Source organism: Erythrolamprus reginae, chromosome 9, assembly GCF_031021105.1.
Source record: "Erythrolamprus reginae isolate rEryReg1 chromosome 9, rEryReg1.hap1, whole genome shotgun sequence".
Lineage (NCBI taxonomy): Eukaryota > Metazoa > Chordata > Lepidosauria > Squamata > Dipsadidae > Erythrolamprus > Erythrolamprus reginae.
In genome coordinates this window covers 49,727,629-49,750,526 of record NC_091958.1, presented here as the reverse complement: position 1 = coordinate 49,750,526, position 22,898 = coordinate 49,727,629, and the positions used below count along the sequence as shown (strand labels likewise).

The window sequence follows — 22,898 nt, the reverse complement described above, 5'->3', positions numbered from 1 at the left end:
AGGGGCGGCATACAAATCTAATAAATAATAATAATAATAATAATAATAATAATAATAATGATCTACGCTGCTCAAAAAAATATAGGGAATACTTAAATAACAGCCGCTCCGAGTCCTCGGAGAGGGGCGGCATACAAATCTAATAAATAAATAAATTTAAAAAAATTAAAATTAAAATTATTAAAATTAAAATTAAAATTAACAAACAAACAGATTATAACTCCAAGTAAATCAAACTTCTGTGAAATCAAACTGTCCACTTAGGAAGCAACACTGATTGACAGTCAATTTCACATGTTGTTGTTCAAATATAATAGTTGTGCAAATGAAATATTCAATGAGAATATTTCATTCATTCAGATCTAGGCTGTGTTATTTGATCATTCTGATCTAGGATGTGTTATTTGAGTGTTCCCTTTATTTTTTTGAGCAAGTATATTTTTATTTTTGGAAATTCATGTTGCATCTTTTGCAGAGGTATTGCTATTACATCCATAAAGGCATCCGGAAAGACATGTTAGCGCCACAGGATGAAAATGTGCTGAGCAATATTTTGATTCGTATCCCAAGTCATTTCCTTGCCAGCCCAGAACTGGAGGCCTTATTGAACAGTTTGATGCAAGAAATTCAAAGCGATTACCAGATTTGGCTCATGAAAAACATTGGTGAGTGGAAGAGAGTGGAAGACAGTGTCCTTTGGCAAACAAAGCAAATTGTGAAAAAAAAACCACATTTTTTTCGACTGTTACTTCTTTCTAGCAGAACACTAAGACTTCAAGTCTTGAAATTTTAGCTGAATGAATTATAGGTGCTGTATGATCAGGTGGGTAAACCATAGCTTGAATAGTATGTTGGGTAAAGGAAATGAGGGCAGGCTCACTCCACCTTCCAAGCCATAAATAATGGTTTCTAGCCACAGTGACTAAATTCATACAACACAGTTCTCCAGGGTCAAACCAGGACTTAAGTGTCTGAACGGGGGAAATCAGGTTTTGTGTAATGAGATAAAGTGGTTTGTTTCTTTAAATTTGCCACCCATCTCACCACCTTCAATTTTGGATTAACACAATCAACTGGACTTAAATATTTGGTCAAATTAAATAAGACCCAGGAGTCACTTCAAAACCACATTATGGAATTGGTTTGTCTATTTTTCTGGCGTCAACTTATTTGTTTGTTTGTTTATGTCTGTCTGTCTGTCTGTCTGTCTGTCTGTCTGTCTGTCTGTCCGTCCGTCCGTCCGTCCGTCCGTCCATCCATCCATCCATCCATCCATCCATCCACCCATCCATCTATCCATCCTACTTATATGCCGCCCAACTCTCAAGGGACTCTGGGTGGCTTCCAACAAGGAAAAAAACCCAGTATTTTAAAATAAAGTATTTTATTTTAAAGTATTTAAAGTATTTTAATGTTGTCTGTCTGTCTGTCTGTCTCTCTCTCTCTCCCTATCTATCTATCCATCCACCCACCCACCCACCCACCCATCCATCCATCCATCCATCTATCCATCCTACTTATATGCCGCCCAACGCTCAAGGGACTCTGGGTGGCTTCCAACAAGGAAAAAACCCCAGTATTTTAAAATAATTAAAAATAATTAAAAACTCTAATAAAAAAGCAGACATATCTCTCCGTCTCACTCATGGCCGGATCTAGATTGTATCTCATTCGATCAATGACCTCAGGCCTGCCCGAAGAGCCAGGTCTTTACAGCTTTGCAGAAGGCCAGTAAGGTGCAGAAAGTGCAGATCTCCATAGACAGTTGGTTCAGAGAGCCGGAGCCGCCACAGAGAAGGCCCTTCCCCACGGCCTCGCCAGTCGACATTGTTTGGCTGACGGGACCCGAAGAAGGCAGCTCTGTGGGCTCTTATCGGTCGATGAGAGGTGTGTGGCAGAAGGTGGTCCTAAAGATAGTCTGTCCCTAAGCCGTATAGGGCTTTATAGGTGATAACCAACATCTTTTAACATGTCAGGAAATTTGGGTGAACACGATGCTTGTTTTGCACAGTGCCACCTGGTGCCTACCGGTGCATTTGATTCTAGCTTATAAAAGGTTGCATGGCTGTTTAATTACCTTTCTGGTTTGCTTCCAATACCTTGTTCTTCCCTTTTTTGTGCCAGTTGATTACATCTTGATGGATCCAGACGAGAAAAACAGACTCTACATCGGCAACATCCCTCAACCGTTTCCCCAACGAGTCATCCGAGCTCCGGTTCCTTGGCACAAAATTTACCAAGAAACCAAGCTCTGGAACGAGACCCACCTCTTCACTGTGAATCCTATGATGTTCACGTTGCAGCAGCTCTGGTTTTCGGAGTGAGTTTGATTTTTGATCTTTTTTATAGTTAATTAGGCATGATGGTTTCAAAACTGTAGTTAGTTTTCTTCTACCCTGTCAAGTTTTTTCTCTACATTTTATGAGAATTATGAGGTTATGAGATTGCAACATGAGCATCAAATTGCATTTTTTACATAGCCATTTTGCTAATTTCCCCAAAAACCTTGGTGCAGTCAGTGATGAGCAGGAAGAGCGATTCCTCCAAGATTTGAAGGTCAGGGAGACACGGTATCAAGGTAGGTGGGGTGTACATATGATGGCTGACTATTATTTTATTTTATTTTATTTATTCATTTGTCCAATACACAAATACATAGGAAGAAAAGTAGACATGTAGTAAAAGGGTAAAAGTGAACTTAGAGGAGAGGGTACATGAAAGGAAGAGAATATATATGATAGGTGAAAGAGAGGAAAGACAATTGGACAGGGGACGAAAGGCACACCAGTGCACTTATGCACGCCCCTTACTGGCCTCTTAGGAACCTGGAGAGGTCAATCGTGGAGAGTCTAAGGGAGAAGTGTTGGGGGTTAGGGGTTGACACAATTGAGTCCAGTAGTGAGTTCCACGCTTCGATAACTCAATTGTTGAAATCATATTTTTTACAGTCAAGTTTGGAGCGGTTCGTATTAAGTTTGAATCTGTTGCGTGCTCTTGTGTTGTTGCGGTTGAAGCTGAAGTAGTCATTGACTGGTAGGACGTTGCAGCATATGATCTTGGGGCAATACTCAAATCGTGTTTTAGGCGCTGTAGTTCTAGGCTTTCTAGGCCCAGGATTGTTAGTCTATTTCCGTAGGATATTCTGTTTCGAGTGGAGGAGTGAAGGGCTCTTGTTGGAGCATCAAGCTCAAGGTTCACAGATTAAACACTCCAGAAAAAGCTATAAGCAAAAATAATTATCGTTCGCTAAAAAACCAACCATTTCTATGAACACAATTTAATTTGCAGTAACTATTAGAGCCCTTGTATGAATAAAATTATTCTTTGTAAACAGTATATTTGGTGAGTTTTTCCTTTCCTTTCCTTTCCTTTAAATGCACAATTTGTATGATTTTTGAGGGTATCCTGTAGCTTAAAAAGTTGACACTATAGACAAAAACTGTGGTTATTTTTGGATCCAGAGGCCAAAAGTTAGTTGAAAACAAGTCTTCTCCAGATTGCTTAGAGGTCAGTAAGGGGCGAGCATAAGTGCACTAGTGTGCCTTCCGTCCCCTGTCCAATTGTCTCTCCTATATTTTATATATCTTTTCTCCCATCCATATATCCTTCCTCTAATCTTCATTGATGTATTATATTCTCAAATCTCTTCTTCTATCTCTTCCCTGATATTTACTACTACACGTTTTTATTCTCCTTAACTTTCAATTTGTATTGGACAAAATAAATAAATAAAATAAAGTCCCAGATTTAAGACAACGAAATTGCTGTTCCCCAGTGCCTTTCTTAGGAGCACCAGCAGCCCTGTTCTGAGATACTTAGCTTGCAGCTGTGAGGCAATTCACAGTCCTTCTTCTTCTCACAAAGTGAAACACACTTTGCTCCGGTTTAGTTTCAAAGCGGGGAAAAATCAGCACACAAAGGTCGAAGTCAGCAAGGCAGGCACGAAACACAATGATCAGATAATCCTCCACAATGGCCAAACCCACAGGCTGCTCTTTATAGCAGCCTCACTAATGACCACAGCCCCACCCAACCACATTTTCTTTGATAATAATCTCTCAGTTGTTGTTGCCTATGCATCGCTCTCCGCATGCGTGGCTGTATCATTAACTCTTGTTCTGAATCCAAGGAGGAGCTAGATAAGTGATCTCCTTCTGAGCTGTCTGCCCCACTCTCCTCCCCCCTGTCACTCATGTCTTCTTGGTCAGAGGATCCTTCATCAGCAGATTCCCCCGGGAGCAAAACAGGCCTGCGGCATGTGGATGTCTCCCCCACATCCACAGTCCTTGGATTAGGAGCTGGGGCAGAGCTAACCACAACAGGGTGGGTCTTCACTAGCAGCAGTGGCTCTTCCATCCCAAGGACCGGCTCATGAATTTCCACTGCTCTCCTCTCTGCCTTCTCTGCATCCACGCACCAGGCGCTGGACCCAGCTGTTCCTCCTCTTCCTCATCAGCCACTTCCAGACCTGGGGGCTGTTGACTCTCCATCCGAGGGCTGTGGCTTCGCCTCTGTCTCTCTTCCTGCCTACTCCATTGCCTCTTCCTCCTCGGAGGTCTCAGGTTGCCCTGATGCTGACCCTGACTCCCACACTGCCTCCTCCTCCTCCTCTGATTTGTTAAGACATTTGTTCGGAATAAAAAAAAAAAAACGTGCTTTAATTGTAAGATGCACAAACCCGGCCCAATTCTAAATGGCACAAGGTCATGCGAACTGTGATGCTTTCTCCCATCCAGGTTTTCTGACCTGAGATTTATTCGTACCAAGGAGATCCTGGAAGGAGATTTGCCTCTCCTTCCGAACGAATTTGAAGAGCTGATCCGAAGGCAGTGCCAGGAAGCTCATGAGATCCTTCAGACCAGGTGAGAGATACTCAGACCATGCCAAATACAGGGCAGTCCTCGACATACGACTGCAATAAAGCCCTACATGGCATCGGACCAGAATATCTCCGGGACCGCCTTCTGCCACACGAATCCCAGCGACCGGTTAGGTCCCAAAGAGTGGGCCTTCTCCGGGTCCCATCGAATAAACAATGTCGTCTGGCGGGACCCTGGGGAAGAGCCTTCTCTGTGGTGGCCCTGACCCTCTGGAACCAGCTCCCCCGACAGATTAGGATTGCCTCCACCCTCCTTGCCTTTCGGAAACTCCTTAAAACCCACCTCTGCCGTCAGGCATGGGGGAATTGAAACATCTCCCCCTTGCCCATGTAGTTTCTGTGTATGATTCGACTGTGTGCTTGTTTTTGTTGTATTGGGGTTTCTTTTGGATTTTTTAACCTAAAACTGTAATTTAGATTGCTAAATATTAGATTTATTACTATGTATTTTTTTTACCATTGTTGTGAGCCGCCCCGAGTCTGCGGAGAGCGGCGGCATATAAATCCAATAAATCTAATCTAATCTAATCTAATTGAGCCCAATGTTTCTGTCGCTAAGCGAAATGTTGGTTAAATGAAATGTTTTGCCCCATTTGGGAAGATTACAAAGGACGATCCCTTGACCTGGGACAGTTTTGAATACAGTAGTTATAAATATATGCCAGTGGGCCGAATTTTGATTCCATCCAATCTCTTCTTAAATATGTCCAGTGTTTGAGTGTTTACAACTTGTGGAGGCAAGTTGGTCCACGGGTTAATTGTTCTCACTGTCAGGAAATTTCTCCTTAGTTCTAAATTGCTTCTCTCCTTGATTAGTTTCCACCCATTGCTTCTTGGAGAATAGCTAGACTCTCTCTTTAAAATCTTTGTATTTTGTTTTCCATCTATATTGTTTAATTGTTTAACAAGATTTATATGCTGCCCAACTCCCCTGGATTCTGGGCTGCTAACAACATATAAAAAACAATTATAAAAATTACAGTATCAAAATGAAATATAAAAACAGTCAATAACCCAATTAAAAACCTTCAAACATTCAGTCATTCAATCATAGTCCCAGGGCCGCCGGAAAAGCCAGGTCTTAATGCTTTCTGGAAGGCCGGGAGGGCAGAGATAATGTGAATCTCCGTGGGAAGTTGGTTCCAGAGGACTGGAGCTGCCACAAAGAAAGCTCTTCCCTACAGCCCCGCCAACTGACATTGTTTGGTAAACGGGACCTGGAGAAGGCTAACCCTGTGGGTCCTTATTGGCCATAGGGAAGTGTGAGGTAGTAGACGGTTCCATAGATAGTCTGGTTCTAAGCCATGTGGGCTAAGCTGTATGATCTCAAGACATAGAAATATAGAAACATAGAAGACTGACGGCAGAAAAAGACCTCATGGTCCATCTAGTCTGCCCTTATACTATTTCCTGTATTTTATTTTAGGATGGATCTATGGTTATCCCAGGCATGTTTAAATTCAGTTACTGTGGATTTACCAACCACGTCTGCTGGAAGTTTGTTCCAAGGATCTACTACTCTTTCAGTAAAATAATATTTTCTCATGTTGCCTTTGATCTTTCCCCCAACTAACTTCAGATTGTGTCCCCTTGTTCTTGTGTTCACTTTCCTATTAAAAAACACTTCCCTCCTGGACCTTATTTAACCCTTTAACATATTTAAATGTTTCGATCCTGTCCCCCCTTTTCCTTCTGTCATCCAGACTATACAGGTTGAGTTCATGAAGTCTTTCCTGATACGTTTTATGCTTAAGACCTTCCACCATTCTTGTAGCCCGTCTTTGGACCCGCTCAACTCATTCAAGACCCGTCCAAGACCTTTGCAACTCATCATTGAACTGTGCCACCCCAAAATACTTGAGCAAATGGCATTTTCCATGTCATTACAGGTGGATCCCCAGGTGTGCTGACCTCTTTGTTGAGCAGAAAGAGAAGTGGTTGCACCTTGCCCCGCAAAATGACTTCGATTCTTCTCAGCAAATAGAGGAATACTTTGCTTCGGTCGCCATCCTGATGTCCCTGCAACTGCGGGAGATGGTCATCAATTCTCTAGAGGACCTGCTCAATTTTTTTAAGATACACAAGGTAGGTTGTGGTCAACAGGCGGTCCTCGACTTCCGACCACAACAGAGCCCAAAATTTATGGTGCTTAAGTGAGACATTTGTTAAGTGAATTTTGCCCCATTTTACGACCTTTCCTGCCCCTGTTGTTCAGTTAATAGAATAGAATAGAATAGAATAGAATTTTATTGGCCAAGTGTGATTGGACACACAAGGAATTTGTCTTGGTGCATATGCTATCAGCGTACATAAAATAAACTATACATTTGTCAATAATCATGTGGTACAACACTTAATGATTGTCATAGGGGTCAAATAAGCAATAATCACTCTGGTTGATAAATTAGTGGCACAGATGTTAAATGAACCTGGTTCATCTTGCTTGTCAGAAGGTTGCAAAAGTTGATCATGTGACCCTGGCACACTGCAACCATCATACATGTAAGTCAGTGGCTTAATGTCCAAATTTTAATCATTGACCTCATTGCTTAAATTCACATAGATTATAGGAGGAGAAAAAAACCTACTGATCACAAGTACCAAAAACAGAATTGACGTCAGATCTTGTAGAAAAGGATACTGGATTATTATTATTATTTTCTTCTCAAATTCAAATTCATGCAGCATAGCTCAGAATGATAAACAGATTTCTTTCTGGGAACCGGGGGAGCAGAAGGGAAAGAGTAAGTTGGAAAACTAATGCGGAATTCTTATCAACGTCATTTCCAAATTATTTATTTGGTTATAAAAATGTTTGCTTCCAATATTGGCATATCCCGTTTTGAAAACTGCTTGCAAGTGTGAAAAGCTCTATAAAAACGTCTATTGTAGACAACATCAGATGTATTTATTTTTATTTATTTATTTATTTTGTCCAATACATAATACACATTGAAGAGAAAGATATGTAATAATATAAGTAAAGAAAAGAATAGAAGATAAGATATAAAAGTATAGGTGAACATATTTGAAAGGAAGAAAAAATAAATGAGATAAGGAGAGACAATTGGACAGGGGATGGAAGGCACACTGGTGCACTTATGCACGCCCCTTACTGACCTCTAAGGAACCTGGAGAGGTCAATCATGGATAGTCTAAGGGAAAAATGTTTGGGGTTAGGGGTTAGGATCCTGAAAATCAATTCTTTCTGCTTATCCCCTGCATCTGATCTCATGTTTTCTTTCCTTCTTTCTGTTGAGGATGGAAATGATTTTGGTGACGTTTATCAAGATATGATGTTCTTTATTCCTCAAATATTGGTCCTCAAACTAGACGTGGAAGATCCCTCTATAATATTTGATCCCGATGTGCAGAATTTGTGGGATTTAGTCTACCGCTGTTTTGTTGAGATTCTCAAATATTCCGAAGGTCTTCCAAAGGTATGCTGAAGGAAAAACGTGGCTGGGTTAAACTCTTGAGGAAATCCTCATTGACTAGGGTCCCTGAACTTCCTCAACTAAAGCTGGATAGGGGTGGGTGGGCTGAGGGTCTGAAGCAGGAATACTGGTAAGAAGAAACTTATTTTGAGGTTGTTGTAACTTTGGACCATGATTAATTGAATAGTTGTAAATTGAAGATGGCTGTACAATGGCTTGTTGTATGAGGAGGACAGGCAGAATCTGGGGAGGGAGTCAAGAGAGGAATCAACCCGGAATCCTTATGTTCCCATAAGTGGTCTAAGTCCAACCCTTCTTGACTTGTGTTAGCTCTTATCTACTGCCAATTTAGTGCTGTCTATTAATTGACTGGATATTGTGTATAGCAGTGATTTTCAACCTTTTTTGAGCTGTGGCACATTTTTTACATTTACAAAATCCTGGGGCACACCACCAACCAAAATGACACAAAATGACACTCTAAGACACTCTCCTCTCTTTTTCCATTGCTGTCTCTTCCCCCCTTGTGTGTGTGTGTGTGTGTGTGTATACACACTCTTGAACCATTTCCAAAAACAGGTGAGGGCTGGGTTTTTTCTCTCTCTTATTCTTTGGGTGCTTTTTATCATATGCTTTAAATCAAGAGTCACTTCTCTCTCTCTTTTGTTTCTCTCTCTTTCCTCACATTCTCTGTCTCAATTATTTTCTCATTTCTCTTTTTTCCTTCCCCTTTTGCTCATTTCTCTCTCTCTCCCTCCCTTCTTCTCCTTTTCTCTCTCTCTCTCTCTCTCTTGCTTTCTTTCTCTCTCATTCTTGCTTTCTCTTTCTCTTTTCTTTCTCTCTTGCTTCCTCTCTCTCTCACTCTCTTTCTCTCTCTCTTGCTTTCTTTTTCTCTCTCTCTCACTCTCTCTCTCAGCAAAAAGTTGCAAGACCGGAACCTGAGCTTCCTTCTTCGCGGCACACCTGACCATGTCTCACGGCACACTGGTTGAAAAACACCGGTTTATAGGCATGAGCAATAAATCGATTTAATTAGAATTTAACTTGCAGTCCTGATTCTTCATGCCTGACATTGTAGAATAAAACATTACATTGGTAATAATTCTCTAATTTCATTATAATAATAATAATTATAATAATAATAATAACAACAACAACAACAACCAGCATTATAATTCTATTCATTTCTCCCTCTTAACATATCTTCCACCGAATATTTATTTATTTATTTATTCAACTTCTATGCCACCCACTCCCAAATGGATATTGAGAGATATAATAATCTTAACAATCATATTTATAATTATATTGTGTGAGATTATCTTACTTTGGGTGTGGGCGATATTAATGTTTAAATTTGCATCCTAGGTTCAAGTTAAAATTTTCCCAGAATTAAAAGGAGATGACCTAATTCTCCGTACGGTCAACAAGGATGAAACATTGGTGGAGGATTATGTACAAAAAACTGCGGAAATATTTCACCACAATCTAATTGGCCCACAGAAGTAAGTTTATAGAAATAAAAGAACACAGGAGAGAGGTGATTTCCCCCATATTTAGTTCCAGAAATTTTATAGCATTTCTTTCTGAACTTTTCCTGATGTTTTTCACATAGAATACTGAAAAATTCCTGGGGGGGGGGGCACGGTGGTGGCCATCATTTAATTCAATTCTATGATTTTTTTTAAAAAAATCACTTATCAGTGGAAGAGTACAGTGATACCTTGTCTTACAAACTTAATTGGTTCCGGGATGAGGTTCTTAAGGTGAAAAGTTTGTAAGATGAAACAATGTTTCCCATAGGAATCAATGGAAAAGCAATTAATGCGTACAAGACCAAAATTCACCCCTTTTGCCAGCCAAAGTGCCCATTTTTACACTGCTGGGATTCTCCTGAGGTTCCCCTCCATGGGAAACCCCACCTCCGGACTTTTGTGTTTTTGCATGCTGCAGGGGAATCCCAGCACCACAAAAATGAGAGCTTCGCTGGCAACGAAAGTCTGGAGGTGGGGTTTCCCAGCGAAGGGAGCATCAGTGAAATCGCAGCATCGCAAAAACACCAAAGTCCTCGAAACCCCACCTCCGGACCTCTGTGTTTTTGTGATGCTGTGATTTCACTGACGCTCCCCTCACTGGGAAACCCCACCTCCAGACTTCCATTGCCAGCGAAGCACCGGTTTTGCGCTGCGGGATTCCCCTGCAGGGATTCCCCTGCAGCATCGCAAAAACACAGAAGTCCGGAGGTGGGGTTTCCCATGGAGGGGAGCCTCAGGGAAATCCCAGCAGCGCAAAAACGGGCGCTTCGCTGGCAACGGAAGTTCGGAGGCGGGGCATCCCAGCAGTGGCGGCGGGTTTGTAAGGTGAAAATAGTTTGTAAGAAGAGGCAAAAAAATCTTAAACGCCGGGTTTGTATCTCGAAAAGTTTGTATCACGAGGCGTTTGCAAGACGAGGTATCACTGTACATTTGTACTGCAGGATTGAACTGTGGAGTCCTCAGTGCTCTCTGAGCTTAGTTATTTTTTTGAAAACGTTTTGTTACCCAACTAGGTAATATCATCAGGGCTCTGCCTCTGATGCGTTGATGGTGCTGTGATGGTGATCATCAATTACTGATGTTGTGATCTAGTTAGGTAATGAAATGTCTGCAAGCAAACAGCCAAGCTTGTAGAGCACTGAAAACTCCACATCCTTTTCCTCTATTCTGCAAACTTCACTCCCTTCAAACACTGATTGTGTTATCTAGCTGGGTAATTAAACATCTTCAAGAAAATAACCAAGCTCAGAGAGCACCAAGAACTCCACATTTAAATCACTGAATTTGAGGGCTCTGTTTCAAAGCAAATAAAAGGGTAAGAGTTTGCTAACAGAATATCTCCTGAAACATAAATACTTGGACATACATTGGATTAAGCCCCCAAGGCGACTTTATCTTTGATTTAGGATGATGTGAACCCTGTCAGTGTGACATAAAGTAATGGGTGAGTCAAGTCAAGACTTGTATCCAAATAACCATGGTTAAACTGCATTCAGTTTTGGTCACCATGATGTAAAAAGGGTGTTGAGACTCTAGAAAGGGTGCAGAGAAGAGCAACAAAGATGATTGGGGACTGGAGGCTAAAACACGAAGAATGGTTGCAGGAACTGGGTATGTCTAGTTTAATGAAAAGAAGAACTAGGGGAGACATGATAACAGTGTTCCAATATCTTTGCCACAAAGAAGAGGGAGTCAAAACTATTCTCCAAAGCACCTGAGAGTAGGACAAGAAGCAATGGGTGGAAACTAATCAAGAAGAGAAGCAACCTAGAATTAAGCAGAAATTTCCTGACAGTTAGAACACTTAATCAGTGGAATAACTTGCTTCCAGAAGTTTGAATACTCCAACACTGGAAGTTTTTAAGAAGATGTTGGATAACCATTTGTCTGAAGTGGTGTAGGGTTTCCTGTCTAAGCAGGGGGTTGGACTAGAAGACCTCCAAGGTCCCTTCCAACTCTGTTGTTGTTGTTGTTGTTGTTGTTATTACTAACACAACATGGCTTATAATGTGTAAAATTAGCCCAGAGAATAGGGTGAGATGCTGCTGCTATTTGGAAAACCAAAATATATTTGTTTGTTTGTTTGTTTGTTCATTCATTCTTTTATTTATTTATTTTGTCCAATACACAGTGAGGGTTTTAGTGGGTATATATCTATATACACATAGTAAAATACATGATGAAGGTTATAGATGAGATACCCATAGTAAAATATATCTATGAAAGAATAGAAAAGAAGATATAGTAATAGAACATATCAGTGAAAGAATAAAAGAAGAGATATAGGAATAGAAGAAAGGTATAGGAGATATAGGAGAGCAATAGGACAGGGGACGGAAGGCACTCTAGTGCACTTGTACTCGCCCCTTACTGACCTCTTAGGAATCTGGATAGGTCAACCGTAGATAATCTAAGGATAAAGTGTTGGGGGTTTGGGGATGACACTATGGAGTCCGGTAATGAGTTCCACGCTTAGACAACTCGGTTGCTGGTCATATTTTTTACAGTCAAGTTTGGAGCGGTTAATATTAAGTTTATCTCAATTTCAGCAATTTCTTTTCTGCACAATCTTTTTGCATTGAAGGTACTTGAACGTGTATAGGAAATACAGCGATCTATTGAATAACAACGCTGACAATGACGTGACCGAATTTTTAAGCAAAAGACACGAACTGGATGATTTTGTAGAGGTATTGTTTTTCATTCTGTGAGAAGTGGATTTTTCACGTTCATGTAAACGTAGAAGCAGCCTTTCCTTGAAAGGTCACTTGGGAGGAAAATGGATATAAAGGTAATCCTCAATTTACGGCCACAATAAAGCCTCAAATTTATGTTGTTCACTGAGACAACATAAAGTGGGTTTTGCCCCATTTTACTACCTTTTTCTTGCCTCTAAAGTGCTGCAGTTGTTAAGCAAATAACACGATTGTTAAATCTGGCTTCTCCATGAGATCGAGTGAGTCGAAAAATCATATTTTTTTTCTATGAAAATATAACAGCCACAGAAGTCTGGTTAACAGGAGTGGACTACTGCCCAGATTGGGGGGAACCCAGTGGGATATTGAAAATGGAACTCTACCCCAGAGCACCCAATATGTACTGATAATGCAGGGCATACTACATAAGCCACGCTCACAGTTATAATTATAGTTATAGTTTATTAGATTTGTATGCCGTCCCTCTCCGAAGACTCGGGGCGGCTCACAGCATAACAGTAATATAATACAATTACAAATCTAATAATAAAAAATTAAATCCATTTAAGAAGGCATTAATAACATAATAAAACCCCTAACTATGCAGTCATACACATTCAACCTAATCTATCATACAGAAAGGCCAAAAATATAATAAAAAAGGGGGAAAGGTGGTAATTATCCCCACGCCTGGCGACAAAAGTGGGTCTTCAGCATTTTATGGAAGGCGAGGAGGGTGGGGGCTATTTGAATTTCTGGAGGGAGTTGATTCCAGAGGACCAGGGCCGCCACAGAGAAGGCTCTTCCCCTGGGTCCCGCCAACCGACATTGTTTGGTCGACGGGACCCAGAGAAGGCCAACTCTGTGGGACCTAATCGGCCGCTGGGATTCGTGCGGCAGGAGGGGGTCTCGGAGATAGGGGTAGTAAATATTTTGGTAGCCCATCACTGCTGGTTAAGTTACAGCCACAATTGACCCACAATTGACAATTCCCCTTTCTTCTGTTGCCTTGAAGAAAATCGATGGCTTGACGAAATTGAAGAAAGAAATTGCTTCTTTGCACGTCACCGTCCCCTTGGCTCTCTTCTGCCTGGACGCCCTGAAACTGAACGAAGAACTTTGCAATCGGACCCAAAGGCTGAAGGACAGATTGATTGAGTTTGAAGTTGAGGAGAACAGGAACATTAACAAGAGGTATGGCGGAGAATAGCCTTCACCCGAGAGGATGGATCATTTCCAGCACGAGGGATTGCCTTGGAAGGCAACAAGAGTTGAAAGCCAACAAGAGTTGAGGTTCAGTCTCTTTGGAGGACAATAGGTTGGAAAAGGAGACCTGGAGGGAGGAAGAAGAGGAGAAAGGGGAGGCAGGAGAGAGAAAGTGAAAAGAAGACAAAAACAAGGAGCAGAAAGGGGAAATTGGACAGAGGGAGGGATGGTAGAGATGGTACAATAATACAATGGTTATTATTACAATTGGTAATTCTTTGCATTAAGTATGGTGGCTGTTTTAATAACCTCACTTTTTCCTTTGTTTTGAAGCATTTGCAACCAATACAATATCATTGCCGACAAAGTCAGCGAAGTGCCTTTGACCACTGAGCAGCTGGTGGAACTCACAGCCTACCTGAAGAAATCCAGCGAAGTCACCGTATTCAAGCTGCGCCGCGAAATCAGAGAAGCCATTTACCGGCTCGAGTTCCTAATGGACTACGCTGACCTCCCCAGTATGTTTGAGAACAGAACATGACCTCTGGTGCAGGGACAAGCTTCTGGGCCTAAGCTTGATCTTGGAACTACTGCCCATTGGTTCTTCTTGAGAACCCTGCCTAACCTGTTCTGACCCAGCTCCCCAAATTCAACAAATCCTCAATTCCTTTATTAGGAATGCTGGGAGCCCCTACAAAAGGTTTCTCTCTCAGGTTGACCTGTCCATCCAGCTGGGAGATGAATAGTTGTCTGCCACATCTTCTGATCTCCATCCCATGCCTTTTAACCCCAGAGCTAAGGTGGGACTTCACTATCAGCAGTGGCTCTTCCATCTCAAGGATCAGCCTATAGATTTCCACTGCTCTCCTCTCCTCTGCTTCCCACACATCAGGCACTAGGCCAATCTGTTCCTCCTCTTCCTCAGCTACCTCCAAATTGGGGGCTGTTGACTCTCCATCTGAGGGCTGACAGCTCTGCCTCTCTCTCTCTCTGCCAACTCCATTCCCTCTTCCCCTAGGTTGCTCTGATGCTGAACCTGACTCCCACACCTCCTCCTCCTTCTCTGATTGGGCTGCTGGAGGGGCCGGCGTCGACTAAACAATGTCGTTTGGCGGGACCCAGGAGAAGAGCCTTCTCTGTGGTGGCCCCGACCCTCTGGAACCAGTTCCCCCCAGATATCAGAGTTGCCCCCATCCTCCTTGCCTTTCCCAAGCTCCTTAAAACCTACCTCTGTCATCAGGCATAGGGGAATTGAAATTTCCCTTCCCCCTAGGCTTATAGAATTTATACATGGTATGCTTGTATGTATGAGTGGTTCTTTAAATTGGTTTTTTTAGATTGTTTTTAATATTAGATTTGTTTACATTGTCTTTTTATATTGTTGTTAGCCGCCCCGAGTCTTCGGAGAGGGATGGCATACAAATCAAATAAATAAATGAATGAATGAATGAATGAATGAATAATAAATAAATAGATAGATAGATAGATAGATAAGATAGATAGATAGATAGATAGATAGAAGATAGATAGATAGATAGATAGATATAAGATAGATAGATAGATAAGATAGAAGATAGATAGATAGATAGATAGATAGATAAGATAGAAGAGATAGAAGATAGATAGATAGATAGATAGAAGATAGATAGATAGATAAGATAGATAGATAGATAGATAGATACCTAGATAGATAGATAGATAGATAGATAGATACCTAGATAGATAGATAGATAGATAGATAGATACCTAGATAGATACCTAGATAGATAGATAGATAGATAGATAGATACCTAGATAGATAGATAGATAGATAGATACCTAGATAGATAGATAGATAGATAGATAGATACCTAGATAGATACCTAGATAGATAGATAGATAGATAGATACCTAGATAGATAGATAGATAGATAGATACCTAGATAGATACCTAGATAGATAGATAGATAGATAGATAGATACCTAGATAGATAGATAGATAGATAGATAGATAGATACCTAGATAGATAGATAGATAGATAGATAGATACCTAGATAGATACCTAGATAGAGACCTAGATAGATAGATAGATAGATAGATAGATAGATAGATAGATAGATAGATAGATAGATAGATAGATAGGGGTTGGAATTTGCTGTGACTAAGAAGAAGAAGTCTTTCTCTTCCCCACTCTCAACTTTCTTTAAACCCTACCTACGGAAAGCACTGAAGGGGAAGATTCCGATCTATCCTAGACGTGAGGAGACTTTGGATCTCTCCTAGCATGCCTGCTTCTGGTCTTGGGACGTTTTCTTAGTCAAAAAAAAATGACCTCCCTCTTTCTGTTTTTAATCAACTAGGTGAAGATATCAGACTAAATAGTACGGTGCTTCATTGGCCGGATGGAATCGAGGACATCTTCGATACCAGTCGGAATCAACTCATGAACAGGAGGGAACAAGTCGAGATTGCCCTGATTAAAAGGTGGGTTGCAGACTACCAGGGAGCAGAGATTTCCTTTCACCAAGTGGACCTGATCCATATTTCTCGGGTCAAGGTGGAGTTTTAACCTAATCGGATGTTCCCACCTGATGCTTGGAAAGCAAATTGATATATGATATATGATATATGATATATGAGATATGAGATATGAGATATGAGATATGAGATATATATATATATATATATATATATATATATATATATATATATATATATATATATATATATATGTCACATGTTTAAGCTGAATTTGAAAATTAAGGGAGACTAGGATAGATCTATTTCGGCCTTATTTTGGCCTCATCAGCTAGCCATACCCACTGGGACTTGAACCTGCAACCTTTGCCTTGTAAGGCAGAGAATTATCCTCTAGGCTACAGTATCCAATCCCTTCAGCTCTGTACCAGGGAAGGGTTACATTTTGTGTCGAATCACCCTGGTATATTGAAGGAACATCACAGCTCCTTTTTTGCCTCTCGGCCCAACCCAGGGCCATTTCCAAGGCAGTTAATTTTATTGATAGCCGACAATTCTATCTGTATGTGTCACATGTTTAAGCTGAATTTGAAAATTAAGGGAGACTAGGATAGATCTATTTTGGCCTTATTTTGGCCTCATCAGCTAGCCATACCCACTTGGACTTGAATCTGCAACCTTTGCCTTGTAAGGCAGAGAATTAACCTCTAGGCTACAGTATCCAATCCCTTCAGCTCTGCACCAGGGAAGGGTTACATACATACATGCATGCATGCATGCATGCATGCATGCATACATACATACATACATACATATTTATTTATTTATTTATCCAATACACAAATACATAGGAAGAAATATAGAGATGTAGTAATATATATAAGGGTAAAAGTGAACTTAGAGGAGAGGATATATGAAAGAAAGAAAATATATATGATAAGTGAGAGAAAGGAAAGACAATTGGATAGGGGACGAAAGGCACATAAGTGCACTTATTTACGCCCCTTACTGGCCTCTTAGGAACCTGGAGAGGTCAATCGTGGAGAGTCTAAGGGAGAAATGTTGGGGGTTAGGGGTTGACACAATTGAGTCTGGTAGTGAGTTCCACGCTTCGATAACTCGATTGTTGAAATCATATTTTTTACAGTCAAGTTTGGAGTGGTTCGTATTTAGTTTGAATCTGTTGCGTGCTCTTGTGTTGTTGCGGTTGAAGCTGAAGTAGTCATTGACCGGTAGGACGTTGCAGCATATGATCTTGTGGGCAATACTCAAATCGTGTTTTAGGCGCCGTAGTTCTAGGCTTTCTAGGCCCAGGATTGTTAGTCTATTTTCGTAGGGTATTCTGTTTCGAGTGGAGGAGTGAAGGGCTCTTCTGGTGAAGTATCTTTGGACATTTTCAAGGGTGTTGATGTCTGATATATAAACTGATGAAAATGGGATCTCATTGATGGAGCAGAAATCTTAGGGAAGCTACTGTTAAGTCAAGGGGGGATCACTAACACGAGGGTGAGCAGGCCATAACTTCCTTTGGAAATGTAACAATTAGGGGTTAAACGCAAAAACTGGTTGCAGGAATAGGGAGTGACCTGATAGCAGTCTTCCAATATTTGAGGGGCTGCCACAAAGAAGGGGTGAAACCCAGATTTGCTTGGAGATTTTGGCCTGCCACATTATGCTCTATTCTTTTGGAATGTTTCTTGCTGTGGGAAGTTGGGAGGGGCAGTTACACGAGGAAGTAGAGATAGTCAAAATAAATTCCTGTTAGAGTTTCAAGGTCATCCTTTGTCCAGCACCTGCCTGGAAGAAGATGGGAGTGTACGGACCTGTGGGCAGAAGATGAGTGGTCCATGTGACAAAACAGGGGGTGTGGGACAGGGGAATGAACTTTAAACTGGAAGGAGAAAGCCTGGAAAATCGGATTCAGGTGTCCCACAGATGTACCAACATGGCTCTGGGAATAAGTTGGAACTTTGAGGAAACTTTTGCCTAAAACTCTGATTTAAACTTAGATGTTATTTGGAACTTTCACAAGGGGGTTAACTTATTCTCCAAAGCACAAGAAACAACAGATGGAAATTAATCAAGGAGATAATCAATGTAGAAACAAGGAGAAATGTCCTAACAGTTAGAACAATTGACCAGTGGAATGGCTTGTTTTCAGAAGTTATAGATGCTCCAACACTGAAGGCTTTTAACAAGAGAGTGGACAACCATAGAAACATAGAAGACTGACGGCAGAAAAAGACCTCATGGTCCATCTACTCTGCCCTTATACTATTTCCTGTATTTTATCTTACAATGGATCTATGTTTATCCCAGGCATGTTTAAATTCAGTTACTGTGGATTTACCAACCACGTCTGCTGGAAGTTTGTTCCAAGGATCTACTACTCTTTCAGTGAAATAATATTTTCTCACGTTGCTTTTGATCTTTCCCCCAACTAACTTCAGATTGTGTCCCCTTGTTCTTGTGTTCACTTTCCTATTAAAAACACTTCCCTCCTGAACCTTATTTAACCCTTTAACATATTTAAATGTTTCGATCATGTCCCCCCTTTTCCTTCTGTCCTCCAGACTATACAGGTTAAGTTCATGAAGTCTTTCTTGATACGTTTTATGCTTAAGACCTTCCACCATTCTTGTAGCCCGTCTTTGGACCCGTTCAATTTTGTCCATATCTTTTTGTAGGTGAGGTCTCCAGAACTGAACACAGTATTCCAAATGTGGTCTCACCAGCGCTCTATATAAGGGGATCACAATCTCCCTCTTCCTGCTTGTTATACCTCTAGCTATGCAGCCAAGCATCCTACTTGCTTTTCCTACTGCCCGACCACACTGCTCACCCATTTTGAGACTGTCAGAAATCACTACCATTTGTCTGAAATGGTATAGGGGCACCTGCTTGAGCAGGAGATTAGACTAGAAGACCTCCAAGGTCCCTTCCAACTGATGATGATGGGGGTGATTGGGAGGATGATAATAAAAAGCATAATGTAAGCTTTTTTTATAGTCTAGGTCCAACCTATGAAGCCTACTTAATACTTAAAGTGTGATGATGCTAGAGATGGAACGTTCTTGTTTTAATTGAGAAAGAAAACTTGATATGGCTTTTTATTTTTTTAAAAATCTTTTGCTCCAAACCAGATGCTCTGAATTTGAAGCTACCCTTGAAGGTTATAACAAGGAAGTCGAAAGTTTCCGGAAGAAAGATGTAATGACCATGGAAGAAATGAAGAATAATGTGGAAAAATTCACTGATTTGTCAAGAAATTTGGACCACGCTCTTTTTGAATACGAGGTTAGTCTCCCTAGAGTTCAAGAGCTAAGCATGGATCTAAATCATTTCAGAAGGACTAAACCATGTAAATTGATAGATAGACTGTATGGCACCGGGTTGGTGTTGGCTTTTAGTGACCACATAGATAGATTTCTTATCTGTCTATGATCTGTCCTTAGTGTGGTCCTTCAGACCTCCCAACTTAGCCCTTCAGTTCTTCTACGCATGGATCTAAATTATTTCAGAAGGACCAATCCATGGAGATTTATAGATAGATTGTGTGGCAGTGGTCCCCAAACTACGGCCCGCGGGCCACATGTGGCCCGCTGAGGCCATTTATCTGGCCCGTGGGTCTTTTCCAAGGCCGCACTGGAAAAGCAGTGAGAACGTCCCCCTCAATCTCATCTCACCCGAGGTAAAGTAAGGCTTGCTGAAAGCCGAGCTGGGCACAACACACACACATACACGCACACATCCGCCTCCTCCTCTTTGAGTTGCTAGCTCCCATTTTCTGAATGGGGATTGAATGGGAGTCTGGGGTCGGAGGGTGGAGGCTTGTCGGGCGAGTCTTCCGCGGGGAGAGAAGAGGGAGAGTGAAAGAGGGAAAAGAGAGAGAGAGAACTGGAGAGAAAGAAAGAAAAGGGAAAGAGAATGGAAAAAGAGTGAGGGAAAGAGAAGTGGAGAGGAAGGAAGGAGGGAAGGAGGAAGAGAGATAGCAAGAGAGAGAGTGAGAAAGAGACAGAGAGAGCAAGACACAGAAAGAAAGAAAGAGAGAAAGAGAAAGAGAGCAAGCAAGAGAGAGAGAGAAAGAAAGTGTGAGAGAGAAAGAGATTGAGAGAGAGAGAGACAAAGAAATAAGGTATGTGCAGTGTGCATAGGAATCTGTTCATAGTTTTTTTAATAGTCCGGCCCTCCAACAGTCCGAGGGACAGTGAACTGGCCCCCTGTGTAAAAAGTTTGGCGATCCATGCTGTGTGGCATAAAGCAAGTGTTGACTCTTAATGACTACATAGGTAGATTTCTCCATAATCATCTGTCCTTAACCATATCCTTTATTGCCACACTTCCAAGAATCCATTGCTTCTGTAACTGAGTCCATCCATTTAGTTGTTGGTTGTCTTCTTCTACCTTTCCCAGCATCTTAACCTTCTCCAGAAGTTTTACTGATGTGTATCAAGTAGAACAATTTCAGCCTGGTCATCTGTCCCTTGAGTGAAAACTCTGGGTGGATTTGTTTAACCATCCATTAGGTTGTTTTCTCGGCTGTCCATGATATTTTCAGGAGTCTTCTACAGCATCTAAATTCAGAGGCATCAAATATTCTTCCTGCTTCTTTAAAGACATGCAAACCTATCTCTGAGTGACTGTGTTAATTTTAACAGACTATCAATAAGGAAGAGGAGTTACTTGAACGAGAGAAAAGCCAGTTTCCTCTGTTGCAAACCATCATTTCACACAAGATCCCGTTCGAGCAACTCTGGGTGACCGCTTACCACTTTCATGTGAAGTCTGAGGAGTGGATGAACGGTGAGGATTTGTACAGGGTGACCCATTTCTCATAAAGGCGTTTGTTAAAATTATGGAGTCTTGAATTTACGACCAAAATGGGGACTAGAATTTCCATGGCTAAGCACGGAAATTAAGTCAGCTGCATCCAATTTTATTTATTTATCTATTTATTTATTTATCTATTTATTTATCTATTTATCTATTTATCTATTTATCTATTTATCTATCTATCTATCTATCTATCTATCTATCTATCTATCTATCTATCTATCTATCTATTCATTTATTCATTCATTTATTTATTTAATTAATTAATTAGATTTGTATGCCACCCCTCTCCGAATACTTTTTTTGGCCACAATTGTTAAGTAGGTTTATGTAGTCAAGGGAATCACATAGAAGAATAATTCTTTATTGGCCAAGCATGATTAGACCCACAAGGAATTTGTTTTGGTGCATAAGCTCTCAGTGTACGTACAACAATAGCGATAGATCATTATCATAGTCATTGTAAGTAAAAGTTACATTCATAATTTCATTTCCTAAGATAAAATACAGAAAATAGTATAAGGGCAGACTAGATGGATCATGAGGTCTTTTTCTGCCGTCAGTCTTCTATGTTTCTATCATAAATGCTAAGATACAACACTTAGTGATAATCATAGGATATTAAATAAGCATAAATCATGCTAGGATATTAATTAAACAATTTAAATCGTAGAATACAACCAACAAAGGTATAGCCATGAGAAGATAAGGTGATAGGGAATAGGGAAGATGAGAATAATGATGACAATATTGCCTTTTTAGATAGTTTGACAGTGTTGTGTGAATTAGTTGTTTAGCAGAGTGATGGCATGGGGGGTGGGGGGGGTATCATTAAAGCCATTAAGTCGCACCAGCATCCCCCATTGACTTTGATTGTCAGAAGCTGGCTAGGAAGGTCACAAATGAGGATGACATGACCCTAGGACACTGCAGCCATCAAAAATATGTGTCAATTGCCAATTGTCAATTGATCACATGACTGTGTAAATGTCCTGGCAGTTGTAAATACGAGGACTGTTCGTAAATTACTTTTTTGCACTAAGTTGAGGAACTGTATACATTTTACTACCAGGGAAGACTAGAATAAAACATGTTCACTTAATTAAGAAAAAAAAAGGTTGCCACAAAGAAGAGTCAACCCACGACAAGAAAACTATGGATGGAAATTAATCAAGGAGAGAAGCAACCTAGAACTAAGGAGGAATTTCCTGACAGTGAGAACAATTAAGCAGTGGAACGACCTGCCTCCAGAAGTTATGAATACTCCAACAATGGAGCTTTTAAAGAAGAGATTGGATAACTATTTGTCTGGAATGGTAGAGAATGGTAGCTTGAGCAGGGGGTTAGACTGGAAGACCTGATATTCTGTTAAAATATTCAGATCGTGCAGAATGCAGCTGCGAGAGCAGTCATGGGCTTCCCCAGGTATGCCCATGTTACACCAACACTCCGCAGTCTGCATTGGTTGCCGATCAGTTTCCGGTCACAATTCAAAGTGTTGGTTATGACCTATAAAGCCCTCCATGGCATCGGACCAGAATACATCCGGGTCCGCCTTCTGCCGCACAAATCCCAGCGACCGGTTAGGTCCCACAGAGTCCGTCTTCTTCGGGTCCCGTCAACTAAACAATGTCGCCTGGCAGGACCCAGGGCAAAAGCCTTCTCCGTGGCGGCCCCTGGAACCAGCTCCCCCCGGAGATCAGAATTGCCCCCACCTTCCTTGCCTTTCGTAAGCTCCTCAAAACCCACTTCTGTCGTCAGGCTTGGGGGAACTGAACTACCCTTTCCCCCCTAGGCCTATACAATTTATGCAGCACACTAATACTTAAAAGAAATTTGGAACTGTTACAAAAC

The 22,898-nt window shown here is 41.1% G+C and overlaps 1 protein-coding gene across 3 annotated transcripts in view; it reads left to right on the top strand.

Moving 5' to 3' along the window:
- DNAH3 (dynein axonemal heavy chain 3) overlaps positions 1–22,898 on the top strand; it is a 131,384-nt gene that overhangs the window by 10,741 nt on the left and 97,745 nt on the right. Inside the window, exons 7-19 of one of the 3 annotated variants that reach the window (XM_070761234.1) lie at positions 476–665; positions 2,125–2,320; positions 4,737–4,862; positions 6,769–6,964; positions 8,140–8,319; positions 9,685–9,821; positions 12,436–12,541; positions 13,563–13,741; positions 14,087–14,271; positions 16,094–16,217; positions 19,355–19,508; positions 20,870–21,014; positions 22,152–22,435. In XM_070761234.1, coding sequence (XP_070617335.1) covers positions 476–665; positions 2,125–2,320; positions 4,737–4,862; positions 6,769–6,964; positions 8,140–8,319; positions 9,685–9,821; positions 12,436–12,541; positions 13,563–13,741; positions 14,087–14,271; positions 16,094–16,217; positions 19,355–19,508; positions 20,870–21,014; positions 22,152–22,405 — 2,172 coding nt within the window. In that variant the 3' untranslated portion in view covers positions 22,406–22,435. Of the gene's footprint in view, positions 1–475; positions 666–2,124; positions 2,321–4,736; positions 4,863–6,768; positions 6,965–8,139; positions 8,320–9,684; positions 9,822–12,435; positions 12,542–13,562; positions 13,742–14,086; positions 14,272–16,093; positions 16,218–19,354; positions 19,509–20,558; positions 20,590–20,869; positions 21,015–22,151; positions 22,436–22,898 lie in introns of those variants that run through there. The other 2 variants (XM_070761232.1, XM_070761235.1) reach the window with 2 other exon arrangements.